At 36.3% G+C, this 21198-nt stretch overlaps 3 protein-coding genes across 8 annotated transcripts; 2 read left to right on the forward strand and 1 right to left on the reverse strand.

The window, feature by feature from the left end:
• The first annotated feature begins 2894 nt into the window (after positions 1-2894).
• On the forward strand, positions 2895-8535 carry LOC110636703 (O-fucosyltransferase 7). Of its 5 annotated transcripts, none has more exons than XM_021786515.2 (12): positions 2902-3354; positions 3878-3985; positions 4262-4358; positions 4443-4510; positions 4969-5057; positions 5144-5324; positions 5413-5541; positions 5646-5779; positions 5866-6079; positions 6360-6544; positions 6657-6752; positions 7922-8535. In XM_021786515.2, exons 1-12 carry the CDS (start codon positions 3187-3189, stop codon positions 8073-8075), a joined length of 1623 nt encoding a protein of 540 aa, XP_021642207.2. In that variant the 5' UTR covers positions 2902-3186; the 3' UTR covers positions 8076-8535. The 5 variants fall into 5 exon arrangements, with proteins under 5 accessions (XP_021642211.2, XP_021642207.2, XP_021642209.2 ...); XM_021786517.2 differs by having other exon boundaries at positions 4276-4358; XM_021786516.2 differs by having other exon boundaries at positions 2903-3354; positions 3881-3985.
• A 443-nt stretch (positions 8536-8978) lies between these two features.
• Positions 8979-12315, forward strand: LOC110636716 (thylakoid lumenal 29 kDa protein, chloroplastic). 2 transcript variants are annotated; one of them, XM_021786532.2, is made up of 11 exons: positions 8979-9201; positions 9318-9419; positions 9590-9674; positions 9761-9795; positions 9928-9993; positions 10124-10164; positions 10630-10760; positions 10889-10995; positions 11495-11632; positions 11755-11889; positions 11981-12315. In XM_021786532.2, exons 1-11 carry the CDS (start codon positions 9103-9105, stop codon positions 12089-12091), a joined length of 1050 nt encoding a protein of 349 aa, XP_021642224.1. In that variant the 5' UTR covers positions 8979-9102; the 3' UTR covers positions 12092-12315. The 2 variants fall into 2 exon arrangements, with proteins under 2 accessions (XP_021642224.1, XP_021642225.1); XM_021786533.2 differs by lacking the exon at positions 8979-9201 and having other exon boundaries at positions 9573-9674.
• A 6290-nt stretch (positions 12316-18605) lies between these two features.
• LOC110636696 (uncharacterized) lies at positions 18606-20750 on the reverse strand. The gene is made up of 3 exons (XM_058130547.1): positions 20600-20750; positions 19118-20488; positions 18606-18988 (listed from the first exon to the last, which is right to left on the reverse strand). Exons 1-3 carry the CDS (start codon positions 20748-20750, stop codon positions 18606-18608), a joined length of 1905 nt encoding a protein of 634 aa, XP_057986530.1.
• Between the last annotated feature and the right edge of the window lie 448 nt (positions 20751-21198).

Raw genomic sequence — 21198 nt, forward strand, 5'->3', positions numbered from 1 at the left:
AATTTTTTTTATAGATAAATCAAAATCGTGCATAAATGAACTCGGTGGTGATGAAAATGAGTTGACGCTCAAGTTGAAATTGGTTTGTGGGTTAACTGAAGTGTGGACATTGGACTCGAGGATTTTTCAAGTAATTAAATTTCATGGCCTGGTTGAAGCCTTAAATCAACATCAGTAACGACAATTCCACTCAACCAAACATTAGCAGACAAATGTGTCTCATCAATTCATATGTGTAACTTGTTTTCAGTCCACAAAATGTGGCGCTATTTATGTTGTTTGGTGAAATAGAATTTCTTTCATTATCTTTTAATTAATTATTTCATTATGATGAGATGGTGTGGTTGCTTTTATATATATATATATATATTTCTCCACATCAAAATATTAACTCAGTTTGTTTAATTAGTTGTTTGCAGCCATTGGGATTTTCTATTTTTTTGGTGGCCACTGGATTTTTATTTTTAATTTAAAGACATAGTTCTGAAACATGGTACAATTTAACATTGTGCATGTGATAATGTTTTTTAAAGAGAAGATGCGATGCCTAGGTTGGGCTTAATGATCATCTGTAATAATATTTAATATTGATAAAACTAATCGCATGCAACCATAATTAATCTTTGATGTTCAAAGCTGAAGGGTGTCTGTCTTGGTTTGGCTTTGCAATCCACATGTGCCATTGTTCTTTCCTTGCCCCAGTCCAAAGAAGCTGAAGAGAAGAGGGTTAAGAGGCCCCACTTCGTCCAAGATTCTTTTGCCACGATTTCTTTAATTCCTATTCCTTACCCTACTCAATAATACCCTGGGTTGCGAGATTGAGATTGTCCATTCGAAAATAGCCACGTGGTTTTGTTTATGGGGATGTAAACTACAGAATATTAGACAAAAAACAAAAAAATTACAGAACACGAGAAAAAAAAAATCTACAAAGAGAGGATTATTTTTTTTATTATGTAATTTATTAATTATAAAATATTTCATTTGGGTTGCAAATATGATTACTATAAGTGAGCTCCTAGATTTTATCTCCCTTTGCCTCTACTTTTTCATGCAAGTAAAGAAAATGAAACGTTGCAGGTGAACGGATATACGAGAAGCAATTATCTCTCTTTCATGATAAGTGCTTGTTTAATTAATTTAAAACCAAATCTTTACTCCATCTCACCAGTATTTCTTGCTCTTAAATTAACTGAAAATAAACCTAATAAAGACTTGAGCTTTACAAACTCAACTCCCTCATAAACCAGAAAAAGAAATGAATAAGATCAATGTAACAATCTAATTATATAAAAATATAATTACTGAAATGTTGAAAGATACTGTGGATGATTATTTTGTTGAAGTATACATACGCCAATAGTGATGAAAGTTGTTGATATCAATAATTGAAGTTGCAAGTGTAGTAGGTAGGCAGGACTACATTTAATAAAAATGAAAGTGGACAAAATGAAAACTATGCGAGTGTGAACGAATAAGAAATTTCATTTCAATGGGCACTTTGTTGTCCTTGGATGATCATTACTATTCGAGTTAGTTGCTATAATTAAAAAAAAAAAAATGTAAAATCATGTGAGACTGAAGAACGGGTCACCACGCCATCGATCGTGTTGGTATTAATTAGTAGACTGGTGAAATACCACCGCATTTTCTTCAATTTTAGGGCCTTTCACGCCTCCTTTGGTTAGGTAAATATGGGAAAGAAACACACAAGTGCACATTCATATTGTGGTGTCTGATGAGACTTCTAGTGGGTTCCTAACCCAAGTGGCAGAGCAAGCAGGAAATGAAGGATTATGATTATCCAAATGCAAACAAAAGGAGTCACGAGAACTTGAAGGAAATAGTTGAAAAGAATCCAACCATCCAATCACAAAATTTAGCTCTGACGTCCTTTTTTTTTTGTATTATGGACTTCAAGCAACATTTCTCCTTACTTCATCTCCGAGCTTCATTAAATTATCAAAGTCTCATCTCCGAACATCTCAACCGCTGATAAAAACTTCAATAGTTCTTTCCCATTATCATACGATAGTGAGCTATTAATAATTTTATTAATTGATCTTCTCGTTGGGCGACAAAGGGAGAGTTTGCTTTTTGGAATGAAATCGTCTCCTGCCACCGTACGTCATCTGACTCACATTCCAATTTCTCTTTTTTCACGTGGCTTGCCCTTCTCTTTCTCCTAATTTTGTTTACACAGTTAGTTTCTCATAAATCTATTTTTATGAGATTAAAAGAGTATTTTTCATTACATAACTCATGAAATCTTGAAATGTTGGTTGTTGTTATGGTGATGGTAGGGATCGTGACTGTCACATAAAAATTAGGAATCTCACTAAAACCTAGTTAATTACAGTGTGAATGCATCAGTGTCTGGCTATAATAAATATTGGGCACATGCATGACATGCTCTCCCAATTCAATTGCTATGCCTATCTTCAGATCTACGACGTCACAGTCCAGTCCACTAATTAATCAGTTCTTGCAATTTTTCAATGAGATTTTCTTTTGAATTTGTCAATCCACCAAAAGAATAAAGTCAAAGCATACAAGAAATCTGTCGCCATTTTATATTTGCTTAATTAAAAAGAAAATTTAGGCTATAGACAGCTGGAATTTTGGTCCTTTACTTCATAGAATCATATAAGCTGGCCTAAATATTTTAAAAAAATAATTTTATTTTATAAATAATAAAGAAATAGAAAGAAAACCTTTTCCAGAAACGTTTTCAGAAAGTCATTAGAGATAATCCAGTTTCCGGGAGTGTGGAAACCCTCCAGTGTATTGGATATTTAAAAAATTACCATACTTATGAAAACTACGGTTATTAAAGCATACGTTAAATCCTTAATCACACAAATTAAAAAATTAAAATTAATCTTAATTAAAAAAACCTTAATCTAATTCCATTGCGACCTCTTTTCCTTCCCTCTCTATATATCTTTTCTTCTCTTGTTTTACAGCTAAACCGAAACCCAAGCTGAAGTGGCAAGGCCAAGAAAATCCGAAAACAAGAAAACAAATTTGCCGACCCTTTTTCCCTCTCTCTTTCTCGCCGGAGCATAGAACGAAACGGAGAGATAAATTTCTTTGCAGCGATCCGGCTTTTATCTTGGATGGCTACCTCCCATTTCGTAGTGTTTTATAGTGTCTTGGTTTGAGAGAAGCCGGAAAGTGAAAAAGATGCGGAAGCGGAGATGGAGGGCGGTGCTGGTTTTGCGGAAGTTTCTAACGTGTGCTATATGCGTAATAACGATGACGGCTTTGCTCTCTGTACATGTGCAGGTATTCTCTTCCTCCAGAGCTCCTGACTTACCTGATCCGTACAAGCTCCCCACTACTACCACTCAGGTATGTAATTGTTTTCTCCCGCTCCTCTTTTATTCTCTTATTCTAAAGAATTTAGATTAGGGTTTATTCTGTGTCTTGCTTCAGAAACTTAAACCTGTTTCTTGTTTCCGCCGCTTGATTCATTGTGCCTGAATTTTCTTTTTTTAAAGATTTTTTTTTTTGCTACGGTTTTAGAGGTTTATTCATTTTATTTCTTTTTTTTATTTTTGACTCTTGAATTTGTTAACAATTCTTTTTATTGAAGAAAAGAACAATTAGCTTTCACATGTTGTTGTCATTTATTATTTTGCCTTTCAGTTCTTCCTGTTAAGTTTTATTCACATTTTCCGTTATTCTTTTTCTTTTTTTTTATTTTTATTTCACTGGTAGGATTTCATTTCATCAGTATATTTTGGTCTGGTCTTTGGGGCTGTGTTAATATGGAATTTTTGTTTTTCCCCTCCCTCTTTAATTTTGCTTATCTTTTTTTTTTTTTTTTCTTGAATTTGTGCATTTAATTTTTCCCATTTGACAATTTTTTTAGCAGCTTGATGTCAATAAATACTCAAGATTGGGCATTGAGCAAGAACAAAGCTGGAGCAGAGAGCAAACTCCACCCCATTTGTCCAAACCACCTCTTCCTTCTCACAAGGTCTTTACATCCTTCTACTTTTGCATCTTTCAGTTGATTTCTATGTACAGTGTAGAGTTATTATTATTATTATTATTATTAAATGACTAAGAAAACAAAGGCAATGCTGACAACAAAGGAAATAGTTCTACTTCTTATTACCTTTTCTCTATCAGTCTATCACTGCCATTTTACTACATATGGAGGCCTGCGCTTAGAGTACCATAGATCTAGGTTTATGTTTTGATACAAAGCAGTCATGCATCTTTCATGTTTTCACTCCTTTAGACTTGACAGTTGGATGGTGCTAGGGGGAATTTGGATTCCAAGCTATGGAAGCCTCCAGCAAATCGTGATTATTGGCCATGTGTAGAGCCTGGTCCTAACTATACATGTGAGTTCTGTTGCAAATTCAAATCTTTTTTGTTCTGCTGAATCTTTATACACTGATTTTTTCCAATTTTCTATTGTCTCTCAGCACCTGGGGAGTCAGAAGGTTACCTTCTAGTTCATACAAATGGTGGGCTCAACCAGATGCGAGCTGGGGTCTGCATTTATTTTCTTTTCACGTGAAATTATATATTGATACTTGTTACTATCCTTGCCAGCTGCAGATTTATTAAGCCAAAAAAATTTCTAGTTGTTTAAATCTTCTAGAGTGATAATTGTTGGGTCTGTTTAAATTTGTAATTCATCTTATGTTCTTTTAAGATAAAGAAGCTGTTATTATGGTTCTATGTTGCCTTTAGTGAGTCTCATGCAGCATCCTTCATCATTAAGAGAATCTTTCCTCAGTTATCGTACCCATCGCAATACTGATTCAAGTCTTATGCTTTTGTCTGATTTGTTTTGGTTCATTTTATCTTTTAATATTAATGTGAAAATGAAAATTTTAATTTATTAATGTCTATTTGGATGTTTTGATTGATTATTAGTTAACGAAATTATATAATATTCTGTTATTTCTATTTGAGCATTAGAGCAGTGTCATTGTTGAATTGCAGATTTGTGATATGGTAGCTGTTGCCCGAATAATAAATGCCACTCTTGTTGTTCCTGAATTGGACAAAAGGTCATTTTGGCAAGACACCAGGTAATTTCTATTCTATGAAAATTTTATATTATCAATGTGGCTCAGTTATTCGTGGTGCCATAATTTGTTTAGTGTTTGGTCTGCAGCAACTTTTCGGATGTTTTTGATGAAGATCATTTTATCAATGCTCTAGCCAGTGATGTAAAAGTCATAAAAAGGCTGCCTAAGGAAATGTCTAGTGTTTCTAAAATAGTTAAGCATTTTAGAAGCTGGTCTGGTATGGACTACTACGAAGGGGAGATAGCAAGCATGTGGGAAGATTATCAGGTATATGTGTTGAATGTTTCATTTCCTTTTGTTTTCTGATTCCTAGGGTATTTCTGAATGTAATATTTCATCATTAATTTTCTGGCAGGTTATTCGAGCTGCTAAGTCTGACTCTCGCCTGGCAAACAACAATCTCCCTCCAGATATTCAGAAGCTGCGTTGCCGTGCTTGTTATCAAGCCCTCCGTTTTGCACCTCGAATTGAAGAGATGGGAAAAGTAAAGAACTAATTTGCTTATGTTGATTCTAGACACTGGAGTGACTATTTCTCACAGCTTCTGCTACTGCTGTCAATAATATTTTAGTTACATTTGTGTTTTAGATGTTGGTGGAGCGGATGAGGTTATATGGTCCATACATTGCTTTACATTTGCGATATGAAAAGGACATGCTTGCCTTTAGTGGATGTACACATGGTTTATCTAGTGCTGAAGCTGATGAATTGAAGAAGATCAGGTACTATATATTTATGCCTTATGTTCTGCTACAGAGAATTCAATATTCAGGCTTTTTAGATATTTAACTTTATCTGTTACTTGCAGAGAAGAAACTGCATACTGGAAAGTAAAGCAGATTGATTCTAGGGAGCAGAGATCCAAAGGTTATTGCCCTCTAATTCCAAAAGAGGTTGCTATGTTTCTCACTGCACTGGGATACCCCTCAAACACCCCAATATACATTGCCGCAGGAGAGATATATGGAGGTGATTCTCACATGGTCGACCTGCAATCCCGCTATCCCATTTTAATGAGCAAGGTATGCACATGTAGGTAACTTTATATATTTTCTTGTTTTTCTATGTTCAAATAATTATTTGGCTCATATGTGATGACACATATTGTTTTGACTTTTGGGTGGAGATGGGTGAGAAATGCTACATGTTGACTCAATCGACCAAGTCTATCTCAAACTTGTTGGGCCCCTGCATGGATCCTTTTTGTACATTTAGCTGTTACATTTTAAGAAGGAAATGGTTTGATGACTAGCAATTTAATTAACATCTGCTGATCAATTTTTCCTGCTGATCATTTTGCAGGAAAAATTGGCTTCTGCTGAGGAGCTTGAACCATTTACTAATCATGCATCTCAAATGGCTGCGCTCGACTATATTGTTTCCATTGAAAGTGATGTGTTTATTCCATCATACTCTGGAAACATGGCAAGGGCAGTGGAAGGTCACCGTCGTTTTCTGGGACATAGAAAAACAATTTCTCCTGATAGGTATGAGAATTTCCCTTTTTTTCTCCCATATTTTAAAGTCTTCTTATCGAGTTTATTTCCAGCAGTTACTATGGTTCGAGTTGTTGCTGAATATCATCTGTTTGCCCATCAGGAAACAACTTGTTCGTTTGTTTGACAAAATTGAACGGGGAAAACTGAAAGAAGGTGAAAGTTTATCAAAGAATATCATTGAAATCCACAAAAGACGGTATGCATTTTGTGTATTTTACAATAATAACATGAGTGAGCTTCTGGTTCTTTGGGTAGTATGCAGTGACTGACATTAATAGTTCAGATTAGAAAATTGTGCGTGTTGAAATTTAACATGGTCAATTGTTTTTATTTTGAACCAGGACAAACTTTTTGGTTCTGAATTAGGTTATTTTGTATTTCATTAGCAATCTGTTATTTACTGTGATCTAGTGTCAAGTTTTTAGATGTTGGTTGGATGGAGGCCTTAGGTTGGAATAGATCTTCTTCCCTATCAGTACTTGAATTCCACTGTGCTAGTAAACACCACCATGCCACAACCACAAAGCCAATGGTAGGTGGGGGAGAGTTTTCTTCTCTTCTAACCTACCTACCTACTACTGCTATTAGTTCTTTTTCCTTACATAGTACTTGAATTCTTCTTCTAACCTACTAAGTACCATTGTGCCACAACCCACAAGGCCAATGGTAGGCAGGAAAGAGTTTTCTTCTTCTTCTTCTTCTTCTAACCTATTCAGTATGGGAATTCCTTGTCCTTCCTTTGCACATTCTACAAGGCCAGTGGTAGGCAAGAGAGAGGTTTGCTTAATTCCTTGTCCTTCCTTGGCACAGCCCACAAGGCCAATGGTAGGTGTGAGAGAGTTTTTCTCAATTCCTTTGTGCTTCCTTGGCACAGCCCACAAGGCCGATGATAGGTGGGAGAGAGTTTTGCTCAATAAGTTGGATTTCTGGGTATTTTCCAGGGCCATGGTCATGGTTATTCAACATATATTATGTAGACTCAAAAATTGCTGTGGGAGTAAGAAGTTATGAAGAGCTCATTTTCCATTTTCTTCTTCTTTTGTTTAATTAACTTTCATTAACCAATGACCTACCGAGCACTTGAATTCTGTGACCTTCATTTGTTGGAGGGCTAGTAATTGCAACTGTGCCATAACCCTCAGGGCCAATGATAGGCGAGAGAGAGTTTTGCTCAACAAGTTAGATTTCAGGGTATCTTCCAGGGCCACTCATAGTTATTCAACATTTATCATATAGAATTCATAAGTGCTATGGGAGTATGAAATTATGAAGATTGAAGAGCTTGCTTTTCTATTTTACCAATTTATAAATTTGTTGAATCACAAATTTCCAAAGTCCGACTTCTTTTCTATATTGGTTGCACAGGCAAGGATCACCAAGGAGGAGAAAAGGTCCCATCTCAGGAACAAAGGGCATGGATAGGTTTCGTTCTGAAGAAGCCTTTTATGTAAATCCCTTGCCTGATTGTTTGTGTCAGAGGCATTCACCGAATCTGAACATCTCTCTCGTGATCAAATAGTTTGGGTGCGGAAGAATAATTCCCTTTGGGAAAAAGTCCCTGTGATGGCAGGATACTGACAGTTTGACGAGTCAGCATCTGTAGAAGCTTTTACAAACTGGTTGTGCCATTAAGAGTTAGGGATGCAGATTCTGTAACCTTGAGTTTAGATGAAGGGATGAAATATTGGAGATTTAGATGAAAGATTATTTGCAGAATGCAGTTGGCTGCAAGGAGGAATGGGGAATACCTGTAAACAGGACTTGCTTCTATCAAGGAATATTGCAAGTGCTTGGACATTACTGGCAAAAATTTCATTTACTGGCGTTTGGGATTTCATTGGGGATGCGATGCTTGTGTTACTGCTAATCTCAGAAATGATGTTTCTTCTTTTTCCCCACTTTATTTTTTTTAATTCTTTTTTGATGTATCTATTCTATTGATGGTCATTCAATGCAATAAAATGAAAAAATTACTTGCCTTTCCTCCTCGCATAAAAATGTAGGGGAATCTGCCCTGGACTTAAATGATCAAGAATTTCTGTTCCTGTTGCTGCATTGTATCTTTAATACGGTATGAGAATCAGCAAGCTAGCTAATAGTTAGGTAGTTTATTCAAGAAATTTGAGATTGAATTTCACTTCAACTCAAAATGTATAACCTACCCTTTGAAAAAGGGAAATAAGAAGCTTGCTAATGTTATTAAAAAAGAGTTGAGATAGTGTGTGTTTGGAGGCGTTGCAAACCTTTCCACAATATGGCATGGATATACGATCAGAATTCTCACCAGAACGGATTAATCAATCGGGATTATTATCCATTTCCAATCCCTGAATGGGTGGGTGGGTGGGTGGGTGGGTTGGTGAGTCACTATCGTAATTCGAGATCGCTTCTATAAAACGATAGGATATCTCGCTTCTCATGAAACAAACATGCACAATCTCCACTCGTATTGCCACGTAAGCCCCTGTTATATCCTCTTCCCTCTTCTCGTTGTTTCTGTTTTCTTTTTCAAGTTGTGAAGAACGGAGGGCGGAGCTGAGGCAACTATGGGGGTTTCCTTCCTCTCAACTCTCCCTTCTCTGGTTCATCTCTCTCCTCTAAGCAACTCCAATACTGGCACTCACATATACCCTTCTCCTCGTGCTGTAAGTTCACTCATATCTTCGTTTTCGTTTACATAGAAAATGGTAGTTTGTATATAGGCATAGCATTGTAAGCGTAAACCAGCATTTGTTTTTGTTTTTGCACTTCAAATCAACAGGTTCCTATACGCTGCAATAAAATTGAAACTGATGTCACTGGTGGCGATAATGTTTTCCGGCGAAGAGACGTTTTGAAATGCTTTGGAGCTGCCATTAGCATGGTAAGAGAAAACCTGAAGTGGTCGCTGAATGCATACTTTTAGTTGCGAATGTGAAAAATATGTGCTATATTATTTGAAAGGAAAATTTGAATTAGGCATTTCGAGATATGATAATCTGTGATTTCGAATGATGTGATGATGAGTTTCTACCAGTTTTGATGTTATCTTAGGAATTAATAGCAATCTCAGGATCATTTGTTGAAATGGCTAGCGCTGCTGATTTGATCCAACGCAGACAACGTTCTGAGTTTCAGTGTAAGTCCTCTTGAACTCTGTAAAAGAAAAATTCCATACTAGAACTTGCTAGTATCTGCTGAATTGAAGTTTTTTCTTTCTCACAGCAAGTGTTAAGGAGACCCTTTACACAGCTATAAAGGTAAATCTAACCGTGATGCATTAATGTTTTTCATCACAATCAGCTGTCAAGTTCTTTACCAAGAACATATATATGCCATCCTGCATTGTTTTTGTTGTGTTGTTATCACTTGTCAATCTATATTCATTGCAGGGAAAACCCGAAGTTGTTCCATCAATTCTAACTCTGGCACTGAATGATGCCATGACTTATGATAAGGTCAGACCACAAACCTTACCTGTGAAAATGTTATCTGGATGTTATGGAACTCCTTTACATAGTCACGTCAGATTTTTGAATGGGAAAAATGGAAACAAATATACTGATCTCTTTCTGATTAAGTTTGTAGGCTACAAAATCTGGAGGCCCAAATGGTTCCGTACGTTTCAGGTATCCCCTATATGAAATATGCATGAATCTCATAACCATTATAGTCTACCATAATTAATTGAAATATGAAATTTAATTCTTTGCCTTCAGCCATGTTACGATAACATTTGGTCCATGCAAACTTGCTGTCAACAAAACCTCAAACCTCAAGGACAATATCTATGAAGAATTAACATAGAAAATTCTTTAGAAAGAAGCCCTGTTGCTATTTATCAAAAAAAAAAAAAAAAAAAAAAAGAAGCGCTGTGGCTGTAAATATATGATGATATGGGATTTTAAGTCTTCCTGGTTTTATAGCTTTTTGAAGCACATTAGCGACATGCCTATATTTTTTATTTATCACCTATCTACAACTAATTATTGTTTCTTGGATTTTTGATTGTTTTTGCCATTTGATGAACTATTTGCCTCCTCGCTGAACTGCTATCTTAATTTTTTTCTTCCTTCTATTTTTACTGCCTGAAGCTCAGAGATAAGCAGACCTGAAAACAAGGCACTCTCCACGGTTCTTGATTTATTAGAGGAAGCAAAGAAAGAGATAGATTCATATTCCAAGGGTGGACCGATCTCGTACGCAGATCTTATACAATATGCAGGTTACTACCTAGTTTGAACTATACTGCATATAATGGCCATTTCTTGAATGAGCTAAAGTATGCGGACAAATAGAATATGATTTATCAACAGGGAAGGGCCCTCACTCAATGTTCTTCATTCTGTGTAGCACAAAGTGCGATTAAGTATACGTTTCTAGCTTCTGCCATTCGCAAGTGTGGTGGTAATGAAGAGAAAGGGAACTTATTATACGCTGCATATGGTTCTAACGGGCAGGTTAGTCTTTCTAGTTTGGTTGCCTTGTAATGCACTTAATTGATCAGCACCTGGATTTATGATATATTTGAGCAATTATCCCTTTCATTTAGCTGCTTATTAAACTTTACCTGAAACAGTGGCCTCAATTTTTTTTTTTTTAAACGTTGAGTTATAGCTCATATTTGTTGGAGAAGAATTTATAGTTCACCAATGGCCTCTAGTGAAAGGGAGAAGCTTCATGATCATGGTCTATATAAAAATTCGTACAATGATTAACCCTAGAGAATCTATATAAATAAGGTTTTAATATTCTCTTATTCAATAGTGAAAAGCCAGACAAATTGTCTATGGATTTAGGCACAATTATTGTGTTTGTGTTTCTCTCTCTATTTGTCTTTTTTTTTTTTAACTCTGCGAGTGTGTTTATTGGTGTACTTCATATAAGAACATAGAATTTCTCAAAATGTAGATATGATATAGCAAAAAGATGTTATGCATGAAAATCTTGTTGAAACAGTGGGGCTTGTTTGATAAACAATTTGGACGGACGGATACCCAAGAGCCAGATCCAGAGGGAAGGATTCCCCAGTGGGAGAAAGCAACTGTACAGGAAATGAAAGACAAGTTCAAAGCTATTGGCTATGGTCCTCGCCAGGTATCTTCTTTTCTTCTTTACCTCAGCGGTTGCCCCTTTAGGCTTTTGTGCGTTAATAATTCCAAGTAGAAATTGCATATTATAGTTCAATAATCTAGTTCTCTCCTTCTATAATTGGCCAGCTAGCCGTTATGTCTGCATTCTTAGGTCCTGATCAAGCAGCTACTGAGGCCCTACTTGCTACTGATACGGAAGTTTTACCATGGGTTCAGAAGTACCAACGCAGCCGAGAAACAGTGTCTCAAACAGATTATGAGGCCAGTGTTTCAACTCAACTTGATCCGCTATCACATCTCTATATTGCATTTTTGTATTCTTATTGGAGTTTGGGAATTGAATCTTTTTCAGGTTGATCTGATAACCACTCTCACCAAATTAAGTTGCTTGGGCCAACAGATCAACTATGAAGCATACACATACCCTGTCCAAAAAATTGATGTGACCAAACTCAAATTATAGAGGAAGAAAAGCATTTTTAAAGAACCAGCAGCTATAACAATTCAAAAGTTATGATTTCTCGAGATTTTTTAGCAGAGGTTAAAACGATGGTCCTGTGTAGAGCAAAGCATGGATCCATGTAATATTATGCTGTGATTTACTAGTTGATAACTATCCTTTAGCAACCACGTCATTACTCAGCTATGTTACATTTTGCATAAGAAGATTGAAAATTTGCTTCTAAATTGATGGGACCAATGTGATATTTTTATCATCTACTATTGATTAATTTTCCACCACTGGCAGTGCAAAATTCATCTTTTTCCAAGACATAGAAATGGAGGGAAACTTTCTTGCTGTTTAATTCGTTGAAGCACAGTTAACTCGACGGAAGAAAACTCCAATTTTCTAAGTCAAGCACACCTCAAAGTTAAAGAGACTAGTACACTTATGCCTAAATCCTTGGAACGAAATGCCTGCCTTGTCATCAAGGGAGGTTGAGTAACATGCAGCAGACATTTAACAAGTTGAAATTTATCAAATAACATAAGTTCTAAAAAGCTTATGTTAGGGTTAAGGAACCCTAACAGAGAATTATAAGAGAAGTAGGGAAAATTAGAGAAGAGAGAGAGAGAGAGAGAGAGATAGTTGAGAGAGAATTGAGAATTATTATTTCTTTGGTAATTCTTGAATGGATCTACAAACTTAGCTTGTTTGAGAATTTATATCTCAACTCAGTAACTACTTTCTCTAAAGTCAAACATAGCCGTTACCAATTCTGTTACAGAATCAGTTATACACTCTAGCTTCCTTTCCCGCCAATATTCCCCTTCCTATTACTATTATACTTTCTTCTATAGTATGTAATAATACCCCTTCCTTCAGCACTTTCTTGTTCCCAAGAAAGTGGCTGTTCTGGAAATTGAGCAGTGATAAAACTTCTATCCTCCCAGGTGGCATCCTCTTTAGGCAATTGAAACCACTTAATAAGTCCTTGTTCCACATTCTGATCTCCCCTGGAAACCACTCTGGTCTGTAATACCTTCTCAGGAAAAACTACAAACTGATCTTCTTGCAGAATAGACAATTCAGAAATTGAAGTGATGCCCTCACCAATCGTTCTTTTCAACATTGAAACATGAAAAACGAGATGAATTGTAGAAGAAGATGGCAATTGTAACTTGTAAGCCACCTTGCCCATTCTAGCAATTACTTGAAATGGCCCATAAAACTTAGTAGATAATTTCAAATTCTGCCTCAGTGCTACTGAGGTTTGCCTATAAGGTTGCAATCTCAGATACACCCAATCTCCAACAGAAAATTCCCTTTCAGATCTGCCCTTGTCAGCTTGCTGCTTCATCCTGTTCTGAGCCTGTTGCAAATTGGCCTGGAGAAGAGAACTAAGCTCATGGATGAAGGTATTTACAGCTCCTACCTTCACACCATCAAAAGGAAACATATGTAACATCCTCATTGTAGCTAGTCCATACAATCTATTGTTCCGGTGACCAGTGTCGGTCCGGACAGCTAGAACGTTCGGAAAAATATTTAAACTAAAGTGAGGAACCAAAAATTAACTCAAATAATTAATAAAAAAAATTAATTAAAAAAATTTAGAAAAAATTATAAAATAATTCTTGGGACCCCAGAGAAGGGTCATTGAGGTTCTTATGACATTAGAATGCCAAGAAAATACTTAAAAAAATTTTTCAATCGGTAAAGACAATTTTGGCCCTTTAAGCCAAATGGAGGGCATTTTGGTCATTTCGTCTTCAGAGATAATTTTTTGGCCAACTTATCCAGTTAAATAAATAATTTATATAACATAAAAAAATGATTAAATATTGTTAAAATTTTAATTGAAATTAATTGGACAAGAAAAGGATGGAAAAATGAAAGAAATTGAAATTATGACATCATAAGGATGTCATTAAAAGTCTCCAATCCAATCAAGTGTTGACAGATGTCACCAAGGTATATAAAAGAGACTAAATGGGCAGAAAATGAAGAAGACAAATCAGACCTCCTCTCTCTTCTTCTCCTTAACGTAAAAACCTCTCCCACCATAGCCCTCCATAGCCAAGTTTTACCCAAGCTTGATTTCTTGGGTTTTCATCCATTAAAACCTAAATTTCCCAACACAAAAAATTGTTCTATCATCTTGGTGATCCGTTTGGGAGCAAAAAGAAAAGGAAAGGAAGAACTTTAGCTAATTGGAAAGCTCACTCCTTTAAGGTTAGTGACCTAACCATGAAATTTTCTTTAAATTCATGTTAAGAACTTTGAATATGTGTAAATTGCAAAGAAAAAAAATTGTTGAATACCATTTAGATGGAAACCCTAGATTTTTGGTAGCCATGGTTAGGGTTTGATTGTGTTGAGTTTAATGAAATTGAAAGACTATCATGGCTGCCCATAACATGTATTTACTAAGTGGATTGATGAAATGAAGTGAAAATGCATGTGGGGTAATGTTTGAGATGTTAGGGTTAGGGTTTGGGGTGGAAAAATGGGACTTTGATCATGTAGTGATGAAAGTGAGTTTTAATGGTCAATTAGTGACCATCTGATTATGTGTAAACAAGAAATGATGTGGTTTTATTAGTGGGAATGGCAGTTGGTGTGGCTGCCCATGGTGACCTGTAGAATTGGACATGAGTCCAGCAGGTTTGGGCAGCCATAACTTGAATTGTAGAGGTTCAATTGGTGCAAGGCTAATTGGAAATAAAACTAGACACATAATGGCACAACTTTGGTGAAGAAACCATGCCCATAAAACCAAACCAAGTGGACCAAAAGCTTGCCTTAATCCGGGTGACCTGCAGTCTGATTTTGCAGAATGACCAAATGAACAGTGATTGTTCATTTGGCCATAACTCAATGTAGAAGGGTCCAATTGACCTGCAATTTTACCATCAATAAGATGAGATATAGACCAACAACTTTCATGAAGAAACCTACCCCAAATTTTGACCAGAACCTATCTAAAAAGTGAGTTGCAGTCAGTGACCTGCAGTCTGATTCTGCAGAATGACCAAATGAACAGTGATACTCAATGTAGAAAGGTCCAATTGACCTGAAATTTTACCAGCAACAAGCTAAGATATAGACCAACAACTTTTATGAAGAAACCTACCCCAAATTATGACCAGAACCTATCCAACAAGTGAGTTTCAATCACTATTCACTGCACTGTAGATATGGTCAGCCCAGAAAAATTTCAATCCGGCCAGTTGTGGTTTTTGGACCATAACTTGAGCTACAAAACTCCAAATGGAGTGATTCAAAAAAGGAAATTCAACTAGACAAAATAAGGAACAACTTTCATGTTGATCATTTTGCCAAATTCCCACTGAAAAAATGACTAATGGAACAGTAAATATAAGGTATAAAAATTGAAAATTCTGCTCAATTAACTTTAAACTTAGAAATGGTATTGGCAACCAATACCAACAAATTTTGAATGCAAAATGTGGCATGTTGGAAGTATTAAAACCAATTTACCTATTGTCTATGCAAAAGTCAACATTTTGGTTGACTAATGAAGTGAATAGTAACACAAAAACTTGAAATTCAAAAATTGTAAAACTTAAAAATGTAATATGCCCTAGTATACCTAGCAAGATTGGTTTGGATAGCTTGGCATGCCAATAGGGTTCTGTTAGCAGTACTGCATATGGCTTCATGCCATTCTGTGTTTCATGGCTTTCCCATGCCATTCTGTGAAATAATAGCCTTTGGCTATGTTATTTGAGTTGATATGCTTGGGTTTTGACCCTGATAATTATTACAGCTTATTAGCTATTCTGTTGCACACCGGGAGACACAATGTGACCGATGGTATGATGGTCTGAGGTACTTAGTGCCCAGTGCCGGTTTACCCGTTTATCCAGTCCAGTCAACTAGTATGGGTTACTCGGGCAATGATAATAAACCGTATTAAATTTTAAGTGAATAATACTACAAACAATACCAGAAATTAAGTCTACCCAAAAAAATGAAATCATACACTCTGCATAATTATTTTATTCTATTTTATTTTATTTTAGATTGTCACCACTAAGCAGAATTGCTTAGCGCGTCGCTTTTGCCACGCGCAGGTACTGGAGACCTAGCTGGGGAGCCCAGCAGACATCAGAAGGGGTGAGTCCTCAGAGCTGCATCCGGGGTCCAGACTCACCTCACATCTGCACTGCATATGGTAGGACATTAGAACTATAGGTGGCCCTTTTGTATTTTTGCATTTTATATTAGTTTGGATTGTAACTATAAACTCCTATAATTATGTATTAATGTAAACATATGAAATTTCATATTATTGAGATTTTCTGTATTATGTATGTTGATAAATGAAATGTTGAGAATTATTTGTGAATATGCTTCAAGTGATGAAGTGAACAGAAAGGTTTTGAAAATAGTATTGTGATTTGAGATTGAGATTTTGAGATTGACTTGAATGTGTATAATGGAGTTTGGATTTGGAAATTATTTTGGAAGTGTTTTTAAACAGATTCAGAAGAACTGTTTTTCCAATTTACAGCCGGCACTCTGCCGGATTTTCTATAAAATTTGCGGATAAATTCAGATTTATCAAAATTGAAAATAAATGAATTATAAAGGGATAAATTGCAATAGAAACATAAATTGGTGCTCCGGCACACTGAGTGGCATAACTTGCTCGGCTACACTGTAGACGGGTAAGGGGTATCACAACATAGACAAGAATTGAGGGGCATACCCATATAGAGCCTCAAAAGGTGACATTCTGATGGCACTATGGAATGAAGAATTATACCACCACTCTGCTAGGGATAACCAGTCCACCCATGTTGCAGGTTTCCAGTGAACCATGCATCTTAAATAGGCTTCAATACACTGATTCACCCTTTCAGTTTGACCATCTGATTGAGGGTGATAAGCTAAACTCATAGCCAATTTAACCCCCAAACATTTGAATAATTCCTGCCAAAACAGACTTGTGAAGACTTTATCTCTGTCTGAAGTAATTACTTGAGGAACCCCATGAAGTTTAAAGACAGTATCCAGAAAAACATGAGCTACTGATGCTGCTGTATAAGGATGGGACAGAGAGATAAAGTGTGCCACCTTTGTCAATCTACAAACTACTACCAGAATAGTTTCTTTACCTCTTGACTTTGGGAGACCCTCAATAAAATCCATAGAAATTTCTTGCCAAGCTTGGGAAGGAATGGGAAGAGGCTGCAACTTCCCTAGATAAGGGCATGTTTCACCCTTACATTTTGCACATACATCACAAGACTTTACCCATTCCATCACTTCTTTCAACATACCAAGCCAAAAGAAATACCTCTTCAATCTCAAATAAGTGACATTAACCCCTAAATGGCCTCCCACAATAGAATTGTGATAAGTTTGCAATAAGGTATGCTTCAAAGTTGTAGAATTCCCTACATACAGCCTATGGTTGTAATATAGGACACCATTCTTCAACTGATAGCCTGCAACAGCATTAGGGTCCAAAGAGAGCTTCTGAATTAACTCTCTGACTTTATCATCCCCTCATAACTTTCCACCAATTGCTGCATCCAAGCAATAACTACCACAGATTGAATAACACAAGAATGGAAATCTGCAAGCCTCCTTGACAACCCATTTGCCACTTTATTTTCAATTCCCTTCCTATACAGTATCTTATAGTTCAACCCCAACAATTTAGAAATACCCTTCTATTGCAAATTAGTATGTAACCTCTGCTCAAGTAAGTATTTTATACTTTCATGATCAGTTTTAATAAAGAACTGACCCTGTTCTAGGTAATGTCTCCATTTACTCACTGCAAAAGTGATAGCTAGCAATTCCTTCTCATACACAGATAAAGCCTCACTCTTAGGCCCAAAAGCCTTAGAAATGAAGGCAATAGGATGCCCTTGTTGTTGCAACACCGTTACCATTCCCTAATTACTAGCATCTGTCTCAATTACAAATGGCTTAGAAAAATCTGGCAGAGCTAAAACTGGAGCTGTAGACATTAATTCCCTAAGCTTCTCAAAAGCCTTTTGAGCAATAGCATTCCAGTGAAATGAATCCTTCTTTAATAGATCAGTTAGAGGCTGACAAATAACCCCATAATTTTTGATAAATTTCCTATAATAGCCTGTAAGTCCCAAAAAACTCCTGAGATCCTTGACTGAAGTAGGAACAGGCCAGTTTACCATAGCAGCAACCTTTTTTGGATCAGTAGCAACCCCCTGTCTTGAGATGATATGCCCAAGATATTCAATTTTAGTTTGCCCAAAGAAACATTTAGATTGTTTAGCAAAAAGATGTTAGGCCTGTAGCACCTCAAACACTTGTCCCAAATGCTCCAAATGACTCTTCATATCCCTACTATAAACCAAGATATCATCAAAAAATACCAGTACAAATTTTCTTAAGAAAGGTTGGAAAATGTGATTCATTAAGGCCTGAAATGTAGCAGGGGCATTGTGAGCCCAAAGGCATCACTTTAAATTCAAAATGCTCATGGTGTGTCCTAAAAGCAGTCTTAGGAATATCATCCTCCTTCATCCTTATTTGATGGTAACCAGCCCTCAAATCTATCTATCTTAGAAAAGATCATGGCCCCATGCAATTCATCTAGCAAATCATCAATAATAGGGATTGGAAACTTATCCTTAACTGTCAAGTCATTAAGTCTCCTATAGTCAACACAAAATCTCCATGTCCCATCTTTCTTCCTCACTAAAAGAACAGGAGAAGAATAGGGGCTAGTGCTAGGTTGAATGATAGAAGAGGAGAGCATATCTTTTATCAATGTTTCAATCTCTGTCTTCTGGTAATGGGGGTATCTGTAAGGCCTAATATTAAAAGGCTGAGCATCATGCTGTAGAGGAGTAGCATGATTGTGACTTCTAAAAGGTGGTAACCCTTGAGGCTCTTAAAAAATGCCACTATATTTCTGGAGTAATTGTTGCAGTCTCTCATCACACCCAAAATTGGAAGTAGCTGATAGCAAGGAGTGGTCAGAATGCATAACACAGAACAAAAGAGTCTGAAAATCCTTACCATCTTTCCTCAATATATTGGCAAAATACCAAAGCCCAAACTGCAGCTTACCCTCTCCAATGCCATGCAAAACTACTGATCTTCCTTCCACAGTAATAGTAATTGTTGATGCCTCAAAGTCAAATAGTACTGGATTATGCTTCTTTAACCAATCCACTCCCAATATCATATCCAAACCCCCTAATTCTATAATCTTGAAATCAAAATTAAACTCATTATTGTCCATTTTCCATTTAAATTGCTGACATTGTAAATCACACCCTAACTTCCTCCCATCTACCATTGTAATAGCAGTGTATAGTGTTGAAACCAACTCCAATTTCAATTCTTTAGCTATTCTTTTGTCAAGGAAACTGGTGGTACTACCACTGTCAATTAATATCACCAATTGCCTATTTTTATGAAGCTCCAACATCCTTATTGTATCAATGCCATGACTACCTTCCAGTGCATGCACTGACAGAGTATTGTCTTCCATATTTTCCCTTTCCTCCATCTCCATTCCTGCTTCAAACCACTCCTCTTCACCTCCATCATGATCCTTCTCCACGGCACAAATTGCATTTAATGATTTCTGCTTACATTGATGCCCTGGAAAATACTTGTCCCCACATCTGTAACATGGTTTAGGCTGATTCTTAATAGGGTTTGAAAAAGAATTTGTTGGTTTATATACTGAAGATAAAGTAGAAATAGGTAGTGGATTGGGTGAGTTGGTACTGGACTGAGTTTTAATTATTGTAGGGCTAGGTTTGCCAAAATTTGGTGGTCTTGGAGGGTTTTGATAGGTCTGATATGGCTTGGCATATTGGTTTAGGTAATTAGTCTGATATGGAGTTAAAGGGACAGTAGATTGACTTCTAAAAGGTTTGGAAAAATTGCTTGTATTCTTAGGTTTTTTATTGACTTCCAACAATTGTTCTTGAAGCCTAGCTACTTCTATAGCCTGAGATAAGGAAACAGGTTTCATCATTCTAACAACCATCCTAATTTCATCCTTTAAACCCCCCATAAAAGCAAACAGAAAATAAGATTCACCTAATTCAGGCATTAATCTCTCAATTCTTATTCGTAATTCCTCAAATTCATCTTGATATTCCTCTAAAGATCCCTCCTGCCTTAGTTTTATAAAACCCTCTACTAAATCCTCTAGCCCTTCATCCCCAAATCTGCTGCAAATTCCCTTCTCAAATTCTTCCCAAGAATGTACTCCACCCCTATTCCAATTATGGAACCATGCATCAGCCCTATCCACCAAAAACAGGCTCGCTATTGGTACCTTTTGATCAATAGGAACCTTATAGATCTCAAAATATTTTTCACACCTTCTCAACCAAGCCCTAGGTTCTTTCCCATCAAAAGTAACCAACTCTATTTTGGGCAAAATCTATGGCGTACCTTCCATAAAAGAAAATTTTCCAAGGTTATTATAGTTACCTATATTGTGTAAATTCTAGATCCTTATAGGGTTAGGTAATAAACCCATCCCATTTCCCAAAATTGACTGAAATCCAACATTTTCAGATCTACTTCCACCTTCCCCAGAATTACTAACTTCCTTACTCCTTCCAGCACTCATGTAGGCTTGCAATTCTTCCAAGATAACATTCTGACCCTTAGTTTTCTTCATCATATCTTCTTTAAATTCCTTCAGATCTCCAGCAGTTCTTAAAGCCACTTCTTATAGGTTTCGAAAAACTTCTTGCAAATTCCTCACTTGTTCTTCCAGCTCAACAATCTTCACCATCTCAGGAGTCACTACAACTGATCTGGTCATATTTCCGACTTCCAGGAACCAATTACCCACTGATTCTTAGATCTGATTGCTCTGATACCAAATGTTAGGGTTAAGGAATCCTAACAGAGAATTATAAGAAAAGTAGGGAAAATTAGAGAAGAGAGAGAGAGAGAGAATTGAGAATTATTATTTTTTTGGTAATTCTTGAATGGATCTACAAGATTATCTTATTTGAGAATTTATATCTCAACTCAGTAACTACTTTCTCTAAAGTCAAACATAACAGTTATCAATTCTGTTACAAAATAAGTTATACACTCTAGCTTCCTTTCCCACCAATATT

The sequence above is a fragment of the Hevea brasiliensis genome, chromosome 12 (assembly GCF_030052815.1).
Source record: "Hevea brasiliensis isolate MT/VB/25A 57/8 chromosome 12, ASM3005281v1, whole genome shotgun sequence".
NCBI classification, from domain to species: Eukaryota; Viridiplantae; Streptophyta; class Magnoliopsida; order Malpighiales; family Euphorbiaceae; genus Hevea; species Hevea brasiliensis.

What these genes read in the sequence shown, in the direction of transcription:
- LOC110636703 (XM_021786515.2), top strand. Translation starts at nt 3,187, where the DNA reads ATGCGGAAGCGGAGATGGAGGGCGGTGCTGGTTTTGCGGAAGTTTCTA. An exon ending in GATGAATTGAAGAAGATCAG is followed by an intron (nt 5,780 to 5,865) that starts GTACTATATATT and finishes TGTTACTTGCAG; the next exon opens with AGAAGAAACTGCATACTGGA. An exon ending in AAAACAATTTCTCCTGATAG is followed by an intron (nt 6,545 to 6,656) that starts GTATGAGAATTT and finishes TTTGCCCATCAG; the next exon opens with GAAACAACTTGTTCGTTTGT.
- LOC110636716 (XM_021786532.2), top strand. Translation starts at nt 9,103, where the DNA reads ATGGGGGTTTCCTTCCTCTCAACTCTCCCTTCTCTGGTTCATCTCTCT. An exon ending in TTGGCTATGGTCCTCGCCAG is followed by an intron (nt 11,633 to 11,754) that starts GTATCTTCTTTT and finishes ATAATTGGCCAG; the next exon opens with CTAGCCGTTATGTCTGCATT. An exon ending in TGTCTCAAACAGATTATGAG is followed by an intron (nt 11,890 to 11,980) that starts GCCAGTGTTTCA and finishes AATCTTTTTCAG; the next exon opens with GTTGATCTGATAACCACTCT.
- LOC110636696 (XM_058130547.1), bottom strand. Translation starts at nt 20,750, where the DNA reads ATGATGAAGAAAACTAAGGGTCAGAATGTTATCTTGGAAGAATTGCAA. An exon ending in AATTTTGGGAAATGGGATGG is followed by an intron (nt 20,489 to 20,599) that starts GTTTATTACCTA and finishes TGCCCAAAATAG; the next exon opens with AGTTGGTTACTTTTGATGGG. An exon ending in CAATATATTGAGGAAAGATG is followed by an intron (nt 18,989 to 19,117) that starts GTAAGGATTTTC and finishes GCATTTTTTAAG; the next exon opens with AGCCTCAAGGGTTACCACCT.